The sequence below is a fragment of the Rhinoderma darwinii genome, chromosome 2 (genome assembly GCF_050947455.1).
Source record: "Rhinoderma darwinii isolate aRhiDar2 chromosome 2, aRhiDar2.hap1, whole genome shotgun sequence".
NCBI lineage: Eukaryota > Metazoa > Chordata > Amphibia > Anura > Rhinodermatidae > Rhinoderma > Rhinoderma darwinii.
The window spans coordinates 88435453-88456663 of NC_134688.1; the positions used below are offsets into that span (position 1 = coordinate 88435453).

General features: G+C 41.1%; 1 protein-coding gene across 1 annotated transcript in view; it reads right to left on the minus strand.

Annotated features, from left to right (window-relative positions):
• Positions 1 to 21211, minus strand: part of ITGA5 (integrin subunit alpha 5) — a 106310-nt gene that overhangs the window by 31988 nt on the left and 53111 nt on the right. Inside the window, exons 2-7 of the mRNA XM_075851884.1 lie at positions 16240 to 16370; positions 8930 to 9048; positions 8533 to 8656; positions 8369 to 8430; positions 8134 to 8179; positions 752 to 877 (exon numbers count right to left, since the gene is read on the minus strand). Of these exons, the coding sequence (XP_075707999.1) occupies positions 752 to 877; positions 8134 to 8179; positions 8369 to 8430; positions 8533 to 8656; positions 8930 to 9048; positions 16240 to 16370 (608 nt within the window). The remainder of the gene's footprint in view (positions 1 to 751; positions 878 to 8133; positions 8180 to 8368; positions 8431 to 8532; positions 8657 to 8929; positions 9049 to 16239; positions 16371 to 21211) is intronic.

The following is a 21211-nucleotide window of genomic DNA, read 5'->3' on the forward strand; positions in this document are numbered from 1 at the left end:
TGTTCCCGATCATTGCCCTGTGTAATAGGGGAACGATCAGCCGATGAACAAACGCTCGTTCATCAGCGGATCTGCTTTTTCATGCAGAATTAAAAATAAATACATTTTTAAAAAATCAGCATTGTCGGCAGCACATCTCGCTGTGTAATCAGGAAAATGCGCTGCAGAAATGATGAAAATGTATAGGGACGAGCGATCGGAGTAACGAGCACTCGTCCCTATACATCTCCAATCATTGCTCCATGTGATAGGAGCCGAGGGCACCTGTTTACATGGCCCACGTCTGGCCATGTAATAGTTCCTTTTAAAACAATAAAAAGGGGTATTCCACTGCAGTAAGATATTTGTGCTTCAGAGGAGAACATGTATTTAGGATTCATGGGTTGAGCAATCTGAAGCACTGGGACCCCATCAGCACGCCACAGATTTTTTCCATAAATATGCTATTTAATGAACATTAGGGTATGGGCTGAAAGTTTCAGTTTTTCAATGTCTGGGTCTTCCCACCAAACTAGCACATGCAGCATGTATAAAAACCAATATTTTCATAGATGGAAAATACTCTGGATTTCTTATAGACTGATACATACTGGAAATGGAAATACTGATGGTATTGAAATGACGCTCTCACTTTATAAAGATCATAAAAATAACCATTTTAACTAAAATGTATAAAAATAAAAAAATAAAAAAGCAAATAAAAAAAAAACCGGTTGTAACATTATCCTCAAAAATGAAAAAAACCTCCTACCCATGTAACTGTCGTCGTATGTTTGATAAACCTGACGGGTCTGCATTTGTCCTTTGATTTCTAGGACAAAATATTGAGGGTAGAAGTACTTCTCGATGTCATCTGGAGTTGCGGTGAAAACCTGACCTAAAATCAAATTAACAAGATACACAGACTGAAAACAGGAAAATTCACGCATCTAAAAGTGAAGTTGTTTATTGAATCAATTTCAGCAGATTGTAGTGCAGATTTACTATTAAATTTCGAAAAATTAATCCTAAGCAAAACACATTAATAAAATATGGCCGGGTTGACACATGAATCTTTTGGTGCTTTTAAGACTGCATCAGAAATGCCTTCAGAAGTATCTCAGATGTTCTAATCTTACATGCATTTTTTTTTTGTGGCGTTTTTGAGGCCTATAGTGGCTTATTTCTTTAAAATATTTTTTTTGTGTGCTTGCGTTTATGTAATGTACATAAAAATAAATAAATAAATAAATAAATAAATAAAACGTACGTATTGATGTCTGAGAGAAAAGTGCTATAAAAAGAAATACCACATCTAAAACATACTATGGGAACAGAAATGACATCTTCAAAAACAAAGATATTCCTAATGTCCATTTGACTAACAGCAAACATCTGGCGGCAGTTTTTGACTAAGAAATAAAAATACTGCTAAAAACATCTGTAAACGCAGCCTTAAAGAAAATAAAAAGGGGAGGACCTGTGGCGTAACTACCGCGATAGCAGCTGCTATGGGGCCCGCGGCTTGAGGGGGCCCGTGCCGCCAGCCGACACGCCCCTCATATGCCCAGTGGCGCCGCTAGCAGCTACTACAGGGCCCGCGCTGCCGAGCCTCTAACATGTATGGGCCGGGTGACATAGGCCCTCTCATGCCCGTAGGAGTCGCTAGCACCAGAGGTACAAATACATGCATTAGAGCTGAATGGCCAGACATGTTCCATGCCCGACAATTCAGCGCCTTACAATGATGCTGATTGGCAGGGCAAAATGACTTGCCCCGCCAGTCAGTGCCTTTCAACTACGCGAGCGGCGCGATGATGTCATCGTGCCGCTTCTGTGGTTGAAAGGCGCTGATTGATGGGGCAAGTCTTTCTGCCCTGCCAATCAGCGCCTTTGAACGACCCGTCATTCAGCTCCAGCAGACGTGCTCAGAAGAGAGCAGTTCTGCATGGCCATAGGACGGCACGGGAACGGGATCATGTGAGTATGTAACGTTTTTTTTCTAATAAAACTGAGTGGCATTATCTACAGGTGTGTAGTCTATGTGGGGATGTGGACCACTATATATAGGAGGTGTCTATGTGTGGGGCACTATCTACAGAGGGGTCTATATGTGGGAATATTGGCCACTAACTACAGGGGGAGCTATTTGTGAGACACTATATACAGGGGTGGGATATATGTAGAGCACCATCTATAGGGGAGCTATTTTTAGGGCACTTGCTATAGGGGTGGGCTACCTGTGAGGAACTAACTACAGGGGGCTATAGGTAGGGCACGGTCTACAGGGGTGGGCTATATGTGGGACACTATATACAGTGGGAGCTATATGCAAGACTATCTATAGAGGTGAGTTATACGTGGAGCACTATCTATAGGGGTAGCTATATGTAGGGAAGCACAGTGGCTCAGTGGTTTGCACTATTGCCTTGCAGCTCTGGAGTCCATATGTGGGCACTACCTACAGAGGGCTGTATGTGGGACACTATCTACAGGGGCTTCTATGTAGGGCACCATCTACAGGGGCTCTATGGGGGCACTATCTACAGGGGGCATGGTGTGTGTGGGACAGCGTATGGTGCAGAAAGGTTTTAGAAGTGAGAAGCTGAAGATATCGGAGCGGAAAACTGCAGAAGTGGGTCATGGCCGGGAGAAATCCATCATAGGAGGTCAGGACTGGGGGGGGGGGGGGGAGAAGAAGAGAACTAGAATCAGAGACGTCACCGGTGAGTCACTTAATGTAAATGTTTATTCTGCCTCTAATCAGCACTGTATGATCTGCAGTGAGACGATGGTGGTATAATTTTTTTTTTTGTGAAACAGCAATTCCCATCACATCCTTACCATTGTTCGGGCCATGCTGGGAGCTGTAGTTTTATGCCGTACAAACCTATACGGCAGGGGTTGAACTAAATTATGCTGTATTTGTTCTGGTGCTGTATATATGTACTGAGCTTGGTTCTGGCATTGTATATATGCAGGGGTGGGATCCGACCGGTTGGCCCTAGTTTCCTCGAATCGGTTGTTAAAATTACAGCCGGTTCACAGAACCGGGAAGCCGGAGCTGGTTCCCTGCACTCAATGGTATTCGTGTTCTTAGGATGCGGATACAATTGACTTTACTAGCGCTGCCCTGGCAAGACACATGATGCTTTGCCATTCAGTACTTTAGTGATGATGCAGTCAGCGTGATGACATCATCGCGCCGCTGCCTCGTTTAGCTGGAGGACGACTGGCGGGCTGGAGGATGGCGTGGCAACGGGACGGTTAAGAATAGATAGTTCACTGTTAAGAATAGTTGTTTTCCTTTTCTTGTGAGCAGTGTTGTGGGCCTTAACTATAGGTGACAATAACTACAGGAGAGCACTATATAGGTGACAACTACAGGGGTGGACTATAGGGACAGTAACTACAGGGGTGGACTATAGGGACAGGTGGACTATAGGGACAGTAACTACAGGGGTGGACTATAGGGACAGTAACTACAGGGGTGGACTATAGGGACAGTAACTACAGGGGTGGACTATAGGGACAGTAACTACAGGGGTGGACTATAGGGACAGTAACTACAGGGGTGGACTATAGGGACAGTAACTACAGGGGTGGACTATAGGGACAGTAACTACAGGGGTGGACTGTATAGGGACAGTAACTACAGGGGTGGACTGTATAGGGACAATAACTACAGGGGATGACTATATAGGGGCACTAACTAGAGAACGCTACTATCTACAGAGGATACTATAGGGATAACTATCTACAGGGGGCTCTATGAGAGACACTATAGGGGGTTTTACACTAGGCGATTATCGGGCAGATCAGCGTTCTTAAAATGCTCATTGCCGATAATTGCCCTGTGTAAACAGGGCAGCAATTAGCAGATGAACGAGCAAATGCTCGATCATCTGCTGGTCATATCGTCGTAAAAAAGTAAACTATTATTGTTTTCGGCAGCACATCTTGGTGTGTAAACAGGGAGACACACTGACGACATGATGGTAATGTATGGGGAGGAGCAAATCAGAGTACCGACTGCTCGTCCCCATCCATAGCTCCGTGTGACAGGAGCAAACGAGCGCCTATCAATGATGTATCATTGATCGGCACTCGCTGCATTGGTAGAATATTGGCAGGTGTAAAAGGAACCGTTTGTGGTGCATTACTTTACAGTATTTGACGCAATTTTATTCATGGACAGTGCAAAGTACTATTATATTCAGGGGTACAGTGTATAATAGTATTATATTCAGTACAGTGTGTAGCACTATTATGTTTGGGGGCAGAGTGTATGATACTATTATATTCAGGGACACAGTGTATAGTACTATTATATTCAGCACAGTGTGTAGTACTATTATATTCAGCGGCACTGTGTATAGTACTATTATATTCAGCGGCACAGTGTATAGTACTATTATATTCAGCACAGTGTGTGATACCATTATAATCAGGGGCACAGTGTATGATACTATTATATTTAGGAGCATAGAGTGCAGCACCATGACAATTTTATCTTTGTTTATAGGTGCGGAAATGTTTGAAAAGTGAGAAGCTGAAGACATCTGAGCGGCAAATTGCAGAAATGGGTCGTGACCAGGAGAAGTCATCATAGAGGACCAAGAGAAAAAGAATGACTCCAATCTGAGAAGTCGTCACCGGTTAGTCACTAAAGTTAAATGTTAATTCTCCTTGTGACTGATCAGTACGATTGCCCTTTTTTACTGAAACAACTCCTCCCAGCATATCCTTACCATCATTCTGGCTATACTGGGAGCTGTAGTTTTATGCCGTACAAACTTATGACAGGGGTTAAACTGAATTTGCAAAGGATCTCTGTACTGAGCTGCATTTGTCCTTGTGCTGTATTTATGTACTTAGCTTAGTTCTGATGCTGTATATAATGTACTGAGCTTGGTTCTGGAGTTATATACACATCATAACAACCAAGCTCAATACAAATAAACACCACCAAAGAGAAGCTCATAACATACATACAAACACCAGAACCAAGCTCAGTACATAAATACAATACCAAAACCAAGCTCAGTACATAAATACAGTACTGAGCTTGGTTCTGATGCGGTATTTATATGCAGAGCTTGGTTTTGCCACTGTATATATGTACTAATCTTGGTTGTGGTGCTGTATTTATATGCGGAGCTTGGTTTTGGTACTGTATATATGTACTGAGCTTGGTTCTGGTGCTGTATTTATATTCGGAGCTTGGTTTTGGTGTTGTATTTATGTACTTGGCTTAGTTCTGGTGCTGTATACATGTACTGAGCTTGGTTCTGATGCAACATGTACGGAGCTTGCTTCTGGCACCGTATCTGTGCATTTGCCGGGAGAGTAGTCGTGACTTACTGTGCATGCCACACTGTCCTCCACCCTTCTCACAGTCCGCAGCCTAACTAAATGGGCTGAGCACGCTTAGGATATTGAACGTGCGCATATAGGTCTATACGTAATGGGCGAGTTTAATATAATGAGCGTCAGTAGGTAGGTACGCACGCTTATGTAATTATATACATAGTGTGGAAATCCACACAAACATTCTGGACAGGGAATTTCTTTATTTAGAGTCCACTTTAATATAGGGCATATTTGGAATATTGTAATGGTTTTATTTTATTATTAGAATCATTTTCCATGGCGCGATACACCGCGACACGTATATCTTGGTCTGCAAAACAGGGAACCTGTTAAAAATTTGAATCCCACCCCTGTATATATGGACTGAGCTTGGTTCTAGTGCTGTATATATGTACGGATCTTGGTTCTGGTGCTGTATATAGGTCAGAGCTTGGTTCTAGTGCTGTAGTTATGTACTGAGCTCGGTTCTGGTATTTTATATATGTACTGAGCTTGGTTGTGGTACTGTATATATGTCAGAGCTTGGTTCTGGAGCTGTAACTATATAGAATATAACAATTGCAGGGCAGATGGAATTGTTCTCAATTCATTGTACATTTCACGGGAACCTGTCTGGTAGTTTTAACCCCTTGAACCGCCACCATGCGGTTATACATGGCCTGACAATATTTCCAAACATTCCCTTGTATGTTTTTTTCAGATGCAGCAAAATCTTTTAAATCCACTTTTAAAACGGCACTAACTATATGCTAATTACTCATTAAAGGGTGATGGGGCGGTGCCGCTATCCTGAAGAGTCACACAGTCCTGCCTCCAAACTCACCTTTCCATGTTTGATTGACATCTCCCTAGCTGATACAACTTTCTCGGTTTCACCATTGCCTTGTGGCACTATACACAAGGGGGGGCTGTGTGCCACTATTTACAAGGGGGAGGCCTGTGGCTCTATCTATAGGGGGCCGAGTGTGGCGCAATCTACAGGGATCTGTGTGGGGCACCATCTACTAAGGGGGGCTGTGCTGCACTAATCGACTAAGGGTGGGGGCTGTGTGGAACTATATACAGTGGGAGCTGAATAGCGCTATATACAGGGGGGGGGGCTTTATGGCGATATCTACAGGGGGCTGTATGGCACTGTCTACAAGGGGAGGTGGGGGGGCGCCATCTACAAATGGGGTGTGACTGTCTATAGGCGGGGCTATATAGCACTGTCTACAGGGGGGCTGTATGGACATGTATGCACATTCTACAGGGTTCACTATCTATAAGGGGGCTGCTCGTGGCACCCGGGGGGGGGCAGTCAAGAGTTTGCTATGGAGCCCATTCTTTCCTAGTTACGCCCCTGGGGAGGAGGCTGCTTGGTACTAAGTAAACAGGTTTGCTAAACTGATACATCCCATTTAAGAGGGCTTATACTCTACACACAAGATGATTGAGGGAATGCTAGAGGCTTGTGAGATAAATGTTTAAAGAGGCTCTGTCACCAGATTATAAGTGCTCTATCTCCTACATAATCTGATCGGTGCTGTAATATAGAGAACAGTGGTTTTTATTGTGAAAAACGATAAGTTTTGCGCAAAGTTATGAACAATTTTAGATTTATGCCAATTAGTTTCTTAATGACCAACTGGACGTTTTTTAACTTTTGACCAAATGGGCGTTGTAAACAGAAGTGTATGATGCGGACCAATCAGCATCATACACTTATCTTCATTCCAGCCCAGCTTCTTTCACTGCACAGCGTGATCTCGCGAAATCACGCTGTGCTGTGAGTAAGTCCCACAGTAACTTTACCAAAGTGTGGGGAATATAAATAGACATCGCATCTCTATGCCCTCAAGACACTTCGGTACAGTTACTGTGGGTATATGTGACAGCACAGTGTGATCTCGTGAGATGGCCATGAATGAAGAGAAGTGTATGACGCTGATTGGTCAGCATCATACACTGGTCTTTACAACACCCACTTGGTCAAAAGTTAAAAAATGCCCAGTTGTCTATTATGAACAATTTTAGATTTATGCTAATTTGTTTCTTAACTTAATAAAAATAATCGTTTTTCTAAATAAAAACCAGTTCTCTACATTACAGCACCAATCAGATTATGTCGGAGATAGGGCACTTATAATGTGATAATGTGGTGACAGAGCCTCTAAGTTCCCTTTATCACTCAATAGGGGGACTTTTTTTGTTCATCTTCCCACTGCAGTTTAATAAGGGGGCTAGGTAAAAAAAAAAAAACTTGAAACCCTCTTAATGCCCGATTAATGAGGAATAAAAACTGGCTTTCCCATTAGAGGCTTTAAAAAAATATGTCCTTAGTTCCTATGGCATCCGTTGACCAGAGTACTGCTGCAGGTAAACATGCAGGGGCACTCAGGTTTATACATGGGCCCCCCTCCCACTCAAACACAGCTGAAGTGGGGACACCCTATGTGCAATGTATATAGACCAGAGCACAGCTGCAATGTTTACATGCAGTAGCACTCAGGTCAACAGTGCTAAAGAAATGGAGAGCATTTTTTTTTAAATAACCTATAATTGAATAGCCCTCTTATTCTTTATGAATATGAAAGCAAGGTTTTTTTAGTCAGACACAGGGGTGGACACAAAAGAAAAAGATGCAATAGTCCTTGTAGACCCTTCCGTTCTTTTGGATCCATTTCTGTCTTTGGTTAAACAAAAAAGCGGAGCCAAAAACTGCCACAAAAACAGCATCAAAAGCAATTTTGATATATGAAATCCAATATTTACTTTAGAAATACAACTTTAGAATGTTACCTTGCCAGTAATAGCTTCCAGGTCCACCCAGTAGTATTTTTCCACTCTAGTTTTGATTTCAAAGAGAAAAAAAAAGAATAAATCTTAAAATTTTAAATAGGTCTTGGAAAGTTCCTTAATTTTATGACAAAAAAAAATCTTTTACTTCATAAACAAGAAATAAATGTTGTCTTGCTGAAAGTAAAATATGACATTTTGAATGATTTTCAAACTCACTCCCTTTAAATTAATTTACCTTTGTAAACTCAGCAGTGAAGCCACCTTGGCAGTATCCCTGCCCTTTTTCAGAGAGATAATCTAAAAATTAAAATAGAAGATTTAGAGCTAATAAAACAAGAAATCCATTCACAAGTAGCCAAAGTGTCTGGACAAATAACCACCAGGTAGACCTTAACCCACCTGTGCGACAAGGAGAATACTCCACAAAGGTGGAAAAATTGTTAATAGACAGGTAGCAAGTTCCCACCATGTCACTATGGACTTCCTCCTTAAGTGTTCTCCAGCTGTATCTAGGAGCACAGGCCTATATTAAAAATAAAATGAATAAACTTTTAAAGAACAAACACTTAAAACCTTCTGATAAAAAGTAGGCTTCCTAAGAAGACGTGTGGTGGACGCAAATGTAGCAGATCTGAATCGGTCAGCTGAATGTCTTAGGGACTGGATCCACTGTGCAAGATCTGTGGTTTTACCATCTATTCATTTTGTGTGACCATCAAAATGTTCTTGTTTCAAGTTGACTAGCCCTTTAAAGACACCGCTAATAAAGCCAGCAAGAGCAGTAAGTCATACGTACCAGTATAAACTTGTCATGCGAGCGGACAGTTGCTCCAAACCATTGTCCAGATTTAAAGTCCACCTGTTCTTCACGAGTTATATTCACATCAGCAGAGACGAAGGTATGCTCGCGGTTGCCTATAAAACACACACATACAGAAATAGTTTGTAGAAAATATAGATGAATATAAACTGCAACTAACTGCATTAGACTATGTTCAGTGCCATTTAAAAACGCGAGGAAAAACTAAAAATATTTTTCAAAAACAGCATTACTTTTGTTCATGGGCTGGGTCTGATGTTGCAGCTCCCCTCCATTCACTTGAATAGGGATTAACAGCACTACCTGGCACAGCCATAGATAAGAGTGGCACTATTTGTGGAAAAATGCAGATCCTTTTTCCTGCTCTTAGACACAGCCTTTAAGCAGATATGTCAGCTAAATATACTGCCCTATGTAAGCATATTACAGATACAAGCCTGTTCCCCTAGGTGCCAAAATGCACAAAAAAAAAAAAATGTTCAGTTTGGGGAACAGGATCACTAAAAAATACAGCGAACTCCGTTATAAGTCCTGCTTCATTGAGGAGGGGAGCACTCTCCAGCCTGAAGTCCCAGTGGAGGTCGATAATTGACAGGCTGACTTATACGTGCATTTTAAGGCTAGAGCTACGCGGTGACATTGGCCACAATACAGGTCACACGGCCAAAGAAAGACAGCCGTGTCGCAGGTAATTAAAATGTGGTCGCAAGGATCCAAACCCGCTGGACGTCTTGAAAATGTAGTGTCGTGATCACGGCAACCAGCAGGGATCACACGTTCCTTGGCCTTACCTTCTAGTGAGGGAAAACCTATGAATCCCCCCTCCTATTTGAGATCATAACTTATTTAGAAAGCCCCTAACAAAATGGACAAGTTTACACTATGCTATGACCAAGTTTTGCCCCGTGATTATTCATAATCAGTCATGTATAGGACCATTCTGTTTTTAAAGCCCTAAAGCGGGAATATATGCATCACACCGGTTTACGAATTTATTACTAGTTTTCCACAGGAAGTTGCCCCACCAGTAGGTTTTTAGACTGCGGTCCGCTACATATTCATTTCCTGATAACACAGCAGTGGGGATGACCAATCTACATTTTACATTCCATCCCCAGTGGTCAGTAAGTTAATAATTAACCCTTAACATGGCAGAAAACCTAACTAGACCACACGGGAATTACTACTTCCTTTCAAAACAGAAGTTTACACTATACTGAGGAGCAAGTACTCCAAATGGAGAAAGGTCTGGGAGCAAACACTACCTGATCAAGAGGGTATTACATATTCCCAGCACTAGACAATTTATTGTATAATCCCATTCTCTTTCAGAATTTTTTCAAAAATATAACACCTCAACCAGAGAATTATTAGGCATCCAAATTATTATACATATCAAATGTCCCTCCTACAATATCAGCTCCTATAAGTCTTAGTTGTCAGGTAAGAATTACATCGAGTTTGTTCCCTCTGATGCATCACCCTAGTGACATCACGTTTGAATAAAGAAGCAAAATAAGTCTTCTAGTTTTTGGGCCACAATCATTAGGTATATTTCTAGGTGAATAATGGCTTTTCAAGATGTCAGGCCCTGGACTCAAAAATCAGACTGAGGACTGCATAGTGCACACATTTCTAGTGTTGAACAATGAAGAGTTAAATCACAAGGAAAATATACTAATGCAGAAGAAAAACAGAAGGTTCTGGACATGTATATATAAACTAAAAAGGCATGTAGAAAGTAAAACAACAAAACGCAAGCCAATGTAGAGGTTATGCTCCAGGTGCATGAAAAAACCTGGCTTTTCAAAATCATAAAATAAATAAAATATAAACATTACTCATGCGTTTTGAAGTAATGCAGCCATACAGGAGGGAAAAAAGAAATAAAAAAAACAAAATTAAAAAAAAAGACCAGTATCCTAAAAAGGATTAGGGGGGGGGGGGGGTCCCTTACCACATGGTATTCTCAAAAAGTACAGCTTAATGGTTTCCCCTCTTTTCTTTGGTCCTTTTTATGCAAAGAACGAAGGTGGCTCATTACTCAAGATTACGTTTTATTTTATAGCTACACCACTAGGGCTACATACTAATTAGCACTAGAACGTTTCCTGGAAAGCGTTAGGAAGAACAGCAAAATCAAACCCCTTAGGGTCTTAAGAATAGGGAATGTAACCAAATCTCAAAATACAAGATGTTCAGTAGACATAACATGATATTAACATTAGAATGGGTAAGTGCAAATTGAAGCAAAGCGTCCCTTCCCTAAATGTCTCTGGGCTTTCTAGACATAGGGCTATACATTTACTTGAAAAGTGGAATGCTAAATCCCTGTAGACTCCTGAAATTTATTTTTTAGTATCATTTCTTTATTTCATTTTTTTATGGATTACATCGAGCTCCAACTTTTCTACGTCTGTGCAAATAAGTACAATATGCAGATATGTGCTACTGCTGTTCAGTGTGAACTTTTAAAGACATTATAAAAATCAATAACATTTGGTGAACTTCGACAATATGTTGGGCAATACGTATGAGAGAGGGTAATTTCTAATACATCCATATACCTACTATAAGCCAGAAATTAGAGCCACTGCGCAGAGCAGGTCACACGCTTGCGCACGCAGAGTGGCCATTTAAATGGCCGACATTTAACACTATATGTGTGGCCGCTGCAGCTTCCCCTAGCAACAACCAAATGCTGAAATAACTTGCTTTAAAGAAAGGGGGCGTCCTCATGGACCTAGTTCTGGTTAGTTAAAAATACAAGCGCAAAATCTGCAGCAAAACTGCACTGTGAGAGTAGGGCCTACAAGTTCGATTTTATTTGTGTAATTATTAAAAGGACCAGTTCTATATTTTCTGTGATAAAATAATACTTATGAATGTGTGTATATTCGGTTCTGCAAAACCATGCTTTTTTCATAGTCTTTTAAACACCTGTTTGCTTTTAATTGTGTAGTGTTGGAAGGAATGATTGAGTACATGCCACCCATCGGGCGGTCTACACAGGGGTGTGGAGATGGAGGCATAAAAAAAAAATAAAAGAAAAATCAGACACGAGAAATCCAGCTCGTCCGGTTCCCAAAGACACGTACCCATGGGTATTATTTTATTGTTAACATCATCATGTTCAGCTGACTAAAAGGAACATGGCCAACTCTACTCCTGAAATAATCTATAGGGTCTACCACTCCACAAACTGATCATATTTGCTGAGCAAAAAAAATAGATCTTCGGTTAATGCTCAATTCTCCAGCTGTCCTACAACTATCTGGAAATCGAGATGTAACTGGAGAAACACTGTCTCAATATGGATATGGGTCCTAATCACCACCATGAAGAGTTCTAATGATCATCTTTATGTAGGATTCAAATTTCAAAGCTTTATTGCATTTCATGTTTAGTTGAAAAAAGTAACTTTTACAGAACATAGGAGGCGTTAAGAGCAAGGCGCTGAATGCCAATCACAATGATCTCATCTGTAGTTCAAGATGTTTATGCCAAAGTTATGACAGCTTGTTCTACATCTTCAGCTTCAAACAGAACAACCTGAGCGGTGAGATCAACTACCTTGATGTGGTGACATGGAGCAAAGTTGCCTGAAGGCAATTCTTGAATTTATATCTGCTCAAGAAAGAATTGTTGACATCAACAGGGTAATTCATGCTCTTTACACCTATGAACCTTGCAGGAGGCCATCGTAATGTCCTCAAGAAATCAACTTTTGCACCAGCTTTGGTACGAAAGACATTTTTATATAGAGACTAGTGGTAGTGAGAGGCTTTTGGATTATCTTCAGAGCACAGTTTACACCACCATCATATCAGTTTATGAACGAGAGATATTTTTGAATGTTGATAAAACGGGGAATAGAATCTGATGGATCCGATTATTTCCTTTTACGCACAGCAATTAATGGTAGTCCAACATTAATGAGAGTCCAACATTTCTGACCAATCAGGCTTCGAAACTACAGTCATTTGAGCACCTCATATTTCCATCTATCGTGGGGCATTTAACAAGACCGCAAATATTCTTGACCACAATTTGATTTAAAAAAATGCTATACAAAAAAAAAAAAGGTACAATAGAAAAGCCATAGAGAAATGTTAAAATTTCACCGCAGTAACCAATGACAGACTGATGTCTCACAAAAAGGTGATTGGTTATGGTTATCCTTTGCATAATTCGTAACAGCCTGGTCATTGCACTTACAGTGAAGGAAATAAGTATTTGATCCCTTGCTGATTTTGTAAGTTTGCCCACTGTCAAAGACATGAACAGTCGCTGCAGGACAACTCTCCCGTACTGAAAACATGATTACAGTACGGGAGAGTTGTCCTGCAGCGAGGCAGGGACTCCTAGCATCGTACATAAGTATGATGCTAGGAGCCCGGCTCCCTGCACTGTGTTCGGTCCGGTACTTGCGGCCGAAATACGTCCGTCAATTACGGACGTAATTAGTGTGTGTGCACATACCCTTAGATGGAATTTTGGCCCACTTCTCTTTGCACATCATCTGTAAATCATTAAGATTTCGAGGCGGTCGCTTGGCAACTCGGATCTTCAGCTCCCTCCATAAGTTTTCGATGGGATTAAGGTCTGGAGACTGGCTAGGCCACTCCATGACCTTAATGTGCTTCTTTTTGAGCCACTCCTTTGTTGCCTTGGCTGTATGTTTCGGGTCATTGTCATGCTGGAAGACCCAGCCACGAGCCATTTTTAATGTCCTGGTGGAGGGAAGGAGGTTGTCACTCAGGATTTGACGGTACATGGCTCCATCCATTCTCCCATTGATGTGGTGAAGTAGTCCTGTGCCTTTAGCAGAGAAACACCCCCAAAACATAATGTTTCAACCTCCATGCTTGACAGTGGGGACTGTGTTCTTTGGGTCATAGGCAGCATTTCTCTTCTGCCAAACACCGTGAGTTGAGTTAATGCCAAAGAGCTAAATTTTAGTCTCATCTGACCACAGCACCTTCTCCCAATCACTCTCAGAATCATCCAGATGTTCATTTGCAAACTTCAGACGGGCCTGTACATGTGCCTTCTTGAGCAGGGGGACATTGCGGGCACTGCAGGATTTTAATCCATTACGGCGTAATGTGTTACCAATGGTTTTCTTGGTGACTGTGGTCCCAGCTGCCTTGAGATCATTAACAAGTTCCCCCCGTGTAGTTTTCGGCTGAGCTCTCACCTTCCTCAGGATCAAGGATACCCCACGAGGTGAGATTTTGCATGGAGCCCCAGATCGATGTCGATTGACAGTCATTTTGTATGTCTTCCAATTTTCTTACTATTGCACCAACAGTTGTCTCCTTCTCACCCAGCATCTTACTTATGGTTTTGTAGCCCATTCCAGCCTTGTGCAGGTCTATGATCTTGTCCCTGACATCCTTAGAAAGCTCTTTGGTCTTGCCCATGTTGTAGAGGTTAGAGTCAGACTGATTAATTGAGTCTGTGGACAGGAGTCTTTTATACAGGTGACCATTTAAGACAGCTGTCTTCAAATCAGCTTGGTGCCTGCATTAGGGCAGATTCAGACGAACGTTGCGTTTTTGCGCACGCAAAAACCACTTGACAGCTGCGTGTGTCATCCGTGTATGATGCGCGGCTGCGTGATTTTCGCGCAGCCGCCATCATAGAGATGAGGCTAGTCGACGCCCGTCACTGTCCAAGGTGCTGAAAGAGCTAACTGATCGGCAGTAACTCTTTCAGCACCCTTGACAGTGAATGCCGAACACAATATCGAGAAACCTGTTAAAAAAAAAAAGAAAAAGTTCGTACTTACCGAGAACTTCCCTCCCGGCCGTTGCCTTGGTGACGCGTCCTTGGTGACATCGGGCCCCACCTCCCTAGATGACGCGGCAGTCCATGTGACCGCTGCAGCCTGTGCTTGGCCTGTGATTGGCTGGAGCTGTCACTTGGACTGAATTGTCATCCCGGAAGGTCAGACTGGAGGAAGAAGCCGGGAGTTATCGGTAAGTCAGAACTTCGTTTTTTTTTTTTTTACAGGTTCATGTATATTGGGATCGGAAGTCACTGTCCATGGTGCTGAAACATTTTAACTCTTTCAGCACCCTGGACATTGACTATCTCCTGACGTCGCGTACCGGAATTTTTTTTGCCGGGTTCGGCCGAACTCGTTTTGGCCGAACCCGGCAAAAAAAGCCGGAATTTTTTTTGCTGGGATCGGCCAAAACGAGTTCGGCCGAACCCGGTGAAGTTCGGTTCGGTTGTCCGGGTTCGCTCATCTCAAAGACACTCCGTTTGGATGTTTGGAAACAGAAAAGCACGCGGTGCTTTTCTGTTTACATTCATCCTTTTGACAGCTGGTGCGCTGTTTCAGTCGGTTCGCACGGAAGGGCTTCCGTGCGACCTGCGTGGTTTTCACGCACCCATTGACTTCAATGGGTGCGTGATGCGCGAAATACGCGGAGATATTGGAGCATGTTGCGCAACTGACAAACGCTGCGCAAAAAGCACGGACTGTCTGTACTGCCCCATAGACTTGTATTGGCCTGTGCGTGGCGCGTGAAAACCACGCGGCCCGCACGGACCCAATACACGTTCGTGTGAATCCCCCCTTAGAGCGTGTAACTGGTCTGGAGGAGGCTGAACTCTTAATGGTTGGTAGGGGATCAAATACTTATTTCTCTGTGCACAATGCAAATAAATATATAATTTTGACAATGATTTTCTGTTTTTTTTAAAAATATAATCTCTCTCTCACTGGTAAAATTAACCTAGCCTAAAAATTCTAGACTGTTCATGTCTTTGACAGTGGGCAAACTTACAAAATCAGCAAGGGATCAAATACTTATTTCCTTCACTGTATATTGTCTGTATTAGTATAGGTAAGCAGTATAATGTAATTATATGTACTTTGTGGGATCGTTAATATACTGGGGACTCTGTGGGATACTGTGATATGATTAGCATGATCTTTAGGTGTAGTGTGGTAGCACGCAGTTTAATATTATTGCCTAGAACTGCTCTGGGTCTGTTGGTTACAATCCAGAGCACTATCGTGTTTTGATATTTTGCCCTTTGCTTTGTAACTTTCCTTCAAGCACATCAACTTCTTTTCAGAGTTTGTTATTTAACAGCGTAAAAAATAAATGAAAGTAAATAAATAAATAAAAAACATGTCCCTAATGCGTCTTGGCAATCAAATAAACCACTCTGCACCGTGGGGGGAAAAAAAATCAACGAGAGGGGAACACACACACTTGCGTGCTAATTCTTTCCCGATTAGATTTGCATTATAGAACAGTAGGTACCTCTGTTGTCAAACTCAATTGGTGTACAGTCATTGAAATTCCTTTTCCAGGGGCAATAATACACAGCACCTCCTTCAGTCACGTTTGGTTGAGTTGTATTTGCCTTCGGAGCACCAATCAAGATGCTAACACTATAAAAAACAAAAAAAATAAAAGTGTTACAGGCAAATAAAAAATGCAAATACAAATTTACAGAACAGGTTTATAATAATAGTAGTTGCTCAGTGGTTAGCCTTTTAGCAATGGAGTCCTGGGTCAAATCTAGCCAAGCACAACATCTGTACAACATGTAGATTGTATGCACTCCCCGTGTTTGTGTGGGTTTCCGCCAGGTACTCCGGTTTCCTACGAAAAGTATACGGATAGGCTAACTGGCTTCCAATGGAATTGGCTCTAGTGTACATGTACCTGAGGCCAGTGTTTTAGATTCTGATCCCCACTGTGGACAGGGACTAACGTGAGTGATAATAATCTCTGTATAGTACTTTAGAATATGTTGGCGCTATAAGCAACAGGAAAAAATGGTAGCATTAAATAAACTTAATGTCTTAGCAATGTAATAGATTTCCACTGGTCATAGCCCATCATTTTAACATTACACACAAAGCAATATATTTTAATAAGGTTGTCCTGGATTTAAAAAAAAAAATTATATGAATGATATTAGCAGCTTTTTTTTTTTTTTTTATAAGCCTTGTACGATGGGTTTTGTGCTCCATTATAACAAACAAGAAAATGAATGTTACTATGAAGTGACAGGGAACATAAAAACCTTTAAACAAGGCATTCCACTTGTAATAAGTCAGTTCAACAGAAATAAAAATATTTGTAATCACTGCCAAAAGGAATATGAAATTGGGATTTCTAATTCGTACACTCCATTCAAGCCTAATAATTTGTGGTAGAAGAATCATAGCTCCGGCATGTGTATAAATAGAAAGTAATGGACTTAGACTGGCTGGATAACTTTTATTTTGAAAAACTAAAAGCAAATATGAAAGACAGATTGACACATACATAAGAAGCCACGGACATCTAAAGCCTTTATATTTGTCAAACATCTATACAGGACATAATATCAAAACTCATTCAGTTCACAGGAGGGAAAAAAAAATAAATCATGTCAAGGCCGGGTAATTAAGGTAGTCTAAAAACATCCTAGTTGATAAGAAACTAAAGTAAGCTTCAGGTTAAGGGAAATTTCTAAATGTCAATAAAAAGCTCTTATCCTCACCAATTACTCCTTGGTCACGCACGGCTTATTACTTAAGAAGGCTCTTTTGATGCGTAAACAGGTGTTCAAGCCAGAACCCTATTTATCCCTAACTCCAACCAATATAGTGCTGCAGCCAAACCGAAGATCTTATTAACGTCTGGAAAAGAAGGACACGGGAGGAGTCACAGGTGCACTCCATTATGAACATTATCTCATAGCAGGTGCAAAGTGCTACCCTCTTCCAGATAATGAAAAATAATGTCCTAATGTACCTAGTCTTTAACCTTTTTGGGTCATTGCAGTAATATACACACCATGATGTTCTCAAGGTGTATTTTGTAGAAACATCACAGAAAGTATATATATATATATATATATATATATATATATATATATATATATATATATAAAAAGTTTAGCTAGTAGGAATTCATGACCACAGTAAACATTGAATTTATGTTGCTTATTCACAGGGACAAATATTCAGCTCATCACAATAGGTCTGTGATCCGGTTACAACAATGTTAATTTTATAAAGTTACTGGCAGTACTGAACAGTCACTGGGAAAACTCAAATTACAACAAGTTTGCAGGGTCCATAAAACTGATCACTGTGAAAAGGGACTTTTTTTCAGTAAAGTTCAGATCTGAATAGCAGAATCGTCAATACACATTAATTCTGTTGATAGCACTGCCCAAGGCAATAATGCGGTCAACATGAACGGACCCTTGTATCAGCCTCATGAAGGCACAATGGTACTGTGCTCTCTGATGTGCAATTCAGTGACCACTGGCACTTAACATTACAAAAAAATAAAAAAATTCCAAGCAACATCAGCTTAACGGAATATTAAAATGTTCTATTCTACATCAAATGTAGTGACTTTTGCTCAATACCAACTTATGCAAGAGTTAATATTTAAGGTTCAGATACACAATGCTATTCTGAAGGCCAACTAGCCAAGTCTGAACTTGTATGAATAAAATTAACAGAATTGATGGTCCAAGAATGAAGTGCAAGCCGGACAGACAACTGATGTCAGGTCATAGGTTAACCAGGAGGGCTGGCAATTGTGGTCACAACAAAACCTTCACAACTTCTTGGTTTAGGACAGCCCCATGCTTGCAGATGTGTAATTACAGATGTGTAATTCATTTGTTCAGTTAAAATAAGGGATTGTCCAGGTTAGAAAACCCATTTTTAAATACCCAATTAGGGAATTCCGAGTTAATAGAGGGAGACACTCTGGACAAGAGATGAGGATCCTGAACAGAGACAAGAGTGGTTACAAAAGAACATATCTCTCTCTCTGGATAACCTGTCCTGTATTACACAGACAACACATTGATATGAATGGGCACTATGTAATGCTTAATTTCCCCTGTGGTGGCACTGCAGGGAAATTGAACACTTACTGCCAGGTTCTCCCACAGATTACAACTAAAAGCGTGGAGCGCCAGCACGGTGATACTTTATCATGTTATTTTCAATGGACTTTTCTAACTAGTAGGGATTGTCCAGAGCAGACAAACCCTTTAACCCCTTATACTATTTTAGTCCTGAATGACCAAGCTATTTTTTTAAGTTTTTCCATCGTCTCATTCAAAGAGCTATAACTTGTTAATTTTTGCATCGACATAGCTGTAGGTGGTCTTGTTTTTTGCATGACAAGTTGTATTGTTTAATAGCGCCATTTTAGGGTACATATAATTTATTGATTAACTTTATTAACTTTTTTTTGGGGGGCGGACCCAGCAATTTTGCCACTTTTTTGCGTGCTAAATTTACACAGTTTACGAGTTTAAACAACACAGTAACTTTATTCAGCAGGTTGTTAAGATTGCGGCGATACCAAATTTATATAGTTTTAGGTTTTACTACTTTTACATGGTAAAAACTTTTTAAACGCTTTTTATTACTTTTTTTAAAGGCAGGATGCACAGTAAAAATAAATTCTGCTTTTTATTATTTTATATTTTATGACATTCGCGATTGGGTTAAATAATGCAATATCTTTATATTTGGGGTAGTTACGGATGCGGCAATACCAAATACGTGTAACTTTACTCTTTTTTAGTTTCTTCATAATAAAGCATTTTGTTAGGGGAAGAAGCAGGTTTTTCATTTTTTTTTACTTCGAGTTTTAAATTATTATAAAAACTTAATAAAAACTTTATTAGTCCCACTAGGGGACTTCACTATGCGATAATCCGATCACTTTTATAATACACTGCAATACGTCTGTATTGTAGTGTATTACTGTCTGTTCATGCAATAGCCTAGCAGACGTTAACTAGGAGGTAGACCTGGGGGCCTTTAATAGGCCCCCGGCTGCCATAGAAGACACCGGCACCCTGCGATCTTATCACAGGGTGCCAGGGGGGATGAGAGAGGGAGCCCCCTCCCTCCAAAACCACTCAGATGCTGCACTCACTATGGAGCGCCGCATCTGAGGGGTTAATCGAACGTGATCGCTACGGATATCAATCTCGCCTGTTCGAGCAGGTCTGCTCCCAGCCCTCAGCTGCCTCCTCCAGGGAGATTTAACGGCTCCCTGCTTTGTTTACTTATTCCGATGCAGCGCCGTAAAAAGGCTATTGCATAAAGCCAGTTAGTGGCCGCCGTAAAAACACTAACGGGCGGTCACGAACAGGCAAAACAAGCCAGAGATTTTAGATGGCCACATTGTTTAAAAGGCAGATATCTGTGGAAAAGTTGAACCGCTATGTTGGATTTTTTTGGTCATTGTCAGGTGCAGTTTTGTAAAGTCATTCAAGCCAAACAATAGATTTGTATCCCATTACTAAAAGATCAGACCAGGCCGCAGACCATGGCAGAGATCAAGCGTTGATTTTTCATTTCAATTCATGTTGTCCTCCAGAACACAAGCCATCACAGACCAACCGTGGACGACAGATCGTTCAGAAAATTGCTGTGTATGACTAGCTTACAAGCTGCAATTGGATACCAAAAAAATCCTAAAATACTCCAAGTCTAATAGCCTTACTTAAAATGTAGCGGTGATAGGGCGAGATTGTCTATGACTAGGTTCTTTAGGCAATCTAAAATAAGAAAATAGATTAGAGGCCACGTAAAATCAGCTCAACATGGCAGTTATGTGTTTACCCAATACTTCCATATACAAAAATGGACTAAAATCAGAACAACTCGCTGGTTTTCATGAATAAATAGAAGAGTAAAAGATCCAGACTTTCCATTAGATCAAGATCTTGCTTATAAACGAAAGAAATCAGCACAAACGCTTTAATCAGTGCACATATCAATCACCCAGTTCATGGAGATAGCCGAGACCGTCTCCACCCAGCGGGAAACCGCCAAGAATTGCCATTTCCCCTGGAGTCGAGACACATGCTTGAGCCATTGCATCAGCATAGCAACAATCTGCCACCAACATGAACATCCTTCCCTTACTCTGGAAGCATTGTGTTTATGGAGAGCCTGCAAACTAGGACAAACCCGTTCAGGGAGGGTTAATGTCCAGGAATTCATTGTTCTATTTCTTTACCAAACAGCAGTCTCAACTGAAAAGACGGAAATGGCAGCATTATCCTATAGAGAGCGTCTGGATTGTAACCCTGGGCTCCGGAAAAGAGGGGGAGACATGGAACCCCAATCAACAAAACAATGTAAAGAATTCTAGCGGAGATGGAGAATTTTTCTGTACACCGCTTAAGTCTTAACAAGGAAGTGAAAACAATGGGAAATGCCATTGAAATAACTCATTGCTAACAAAT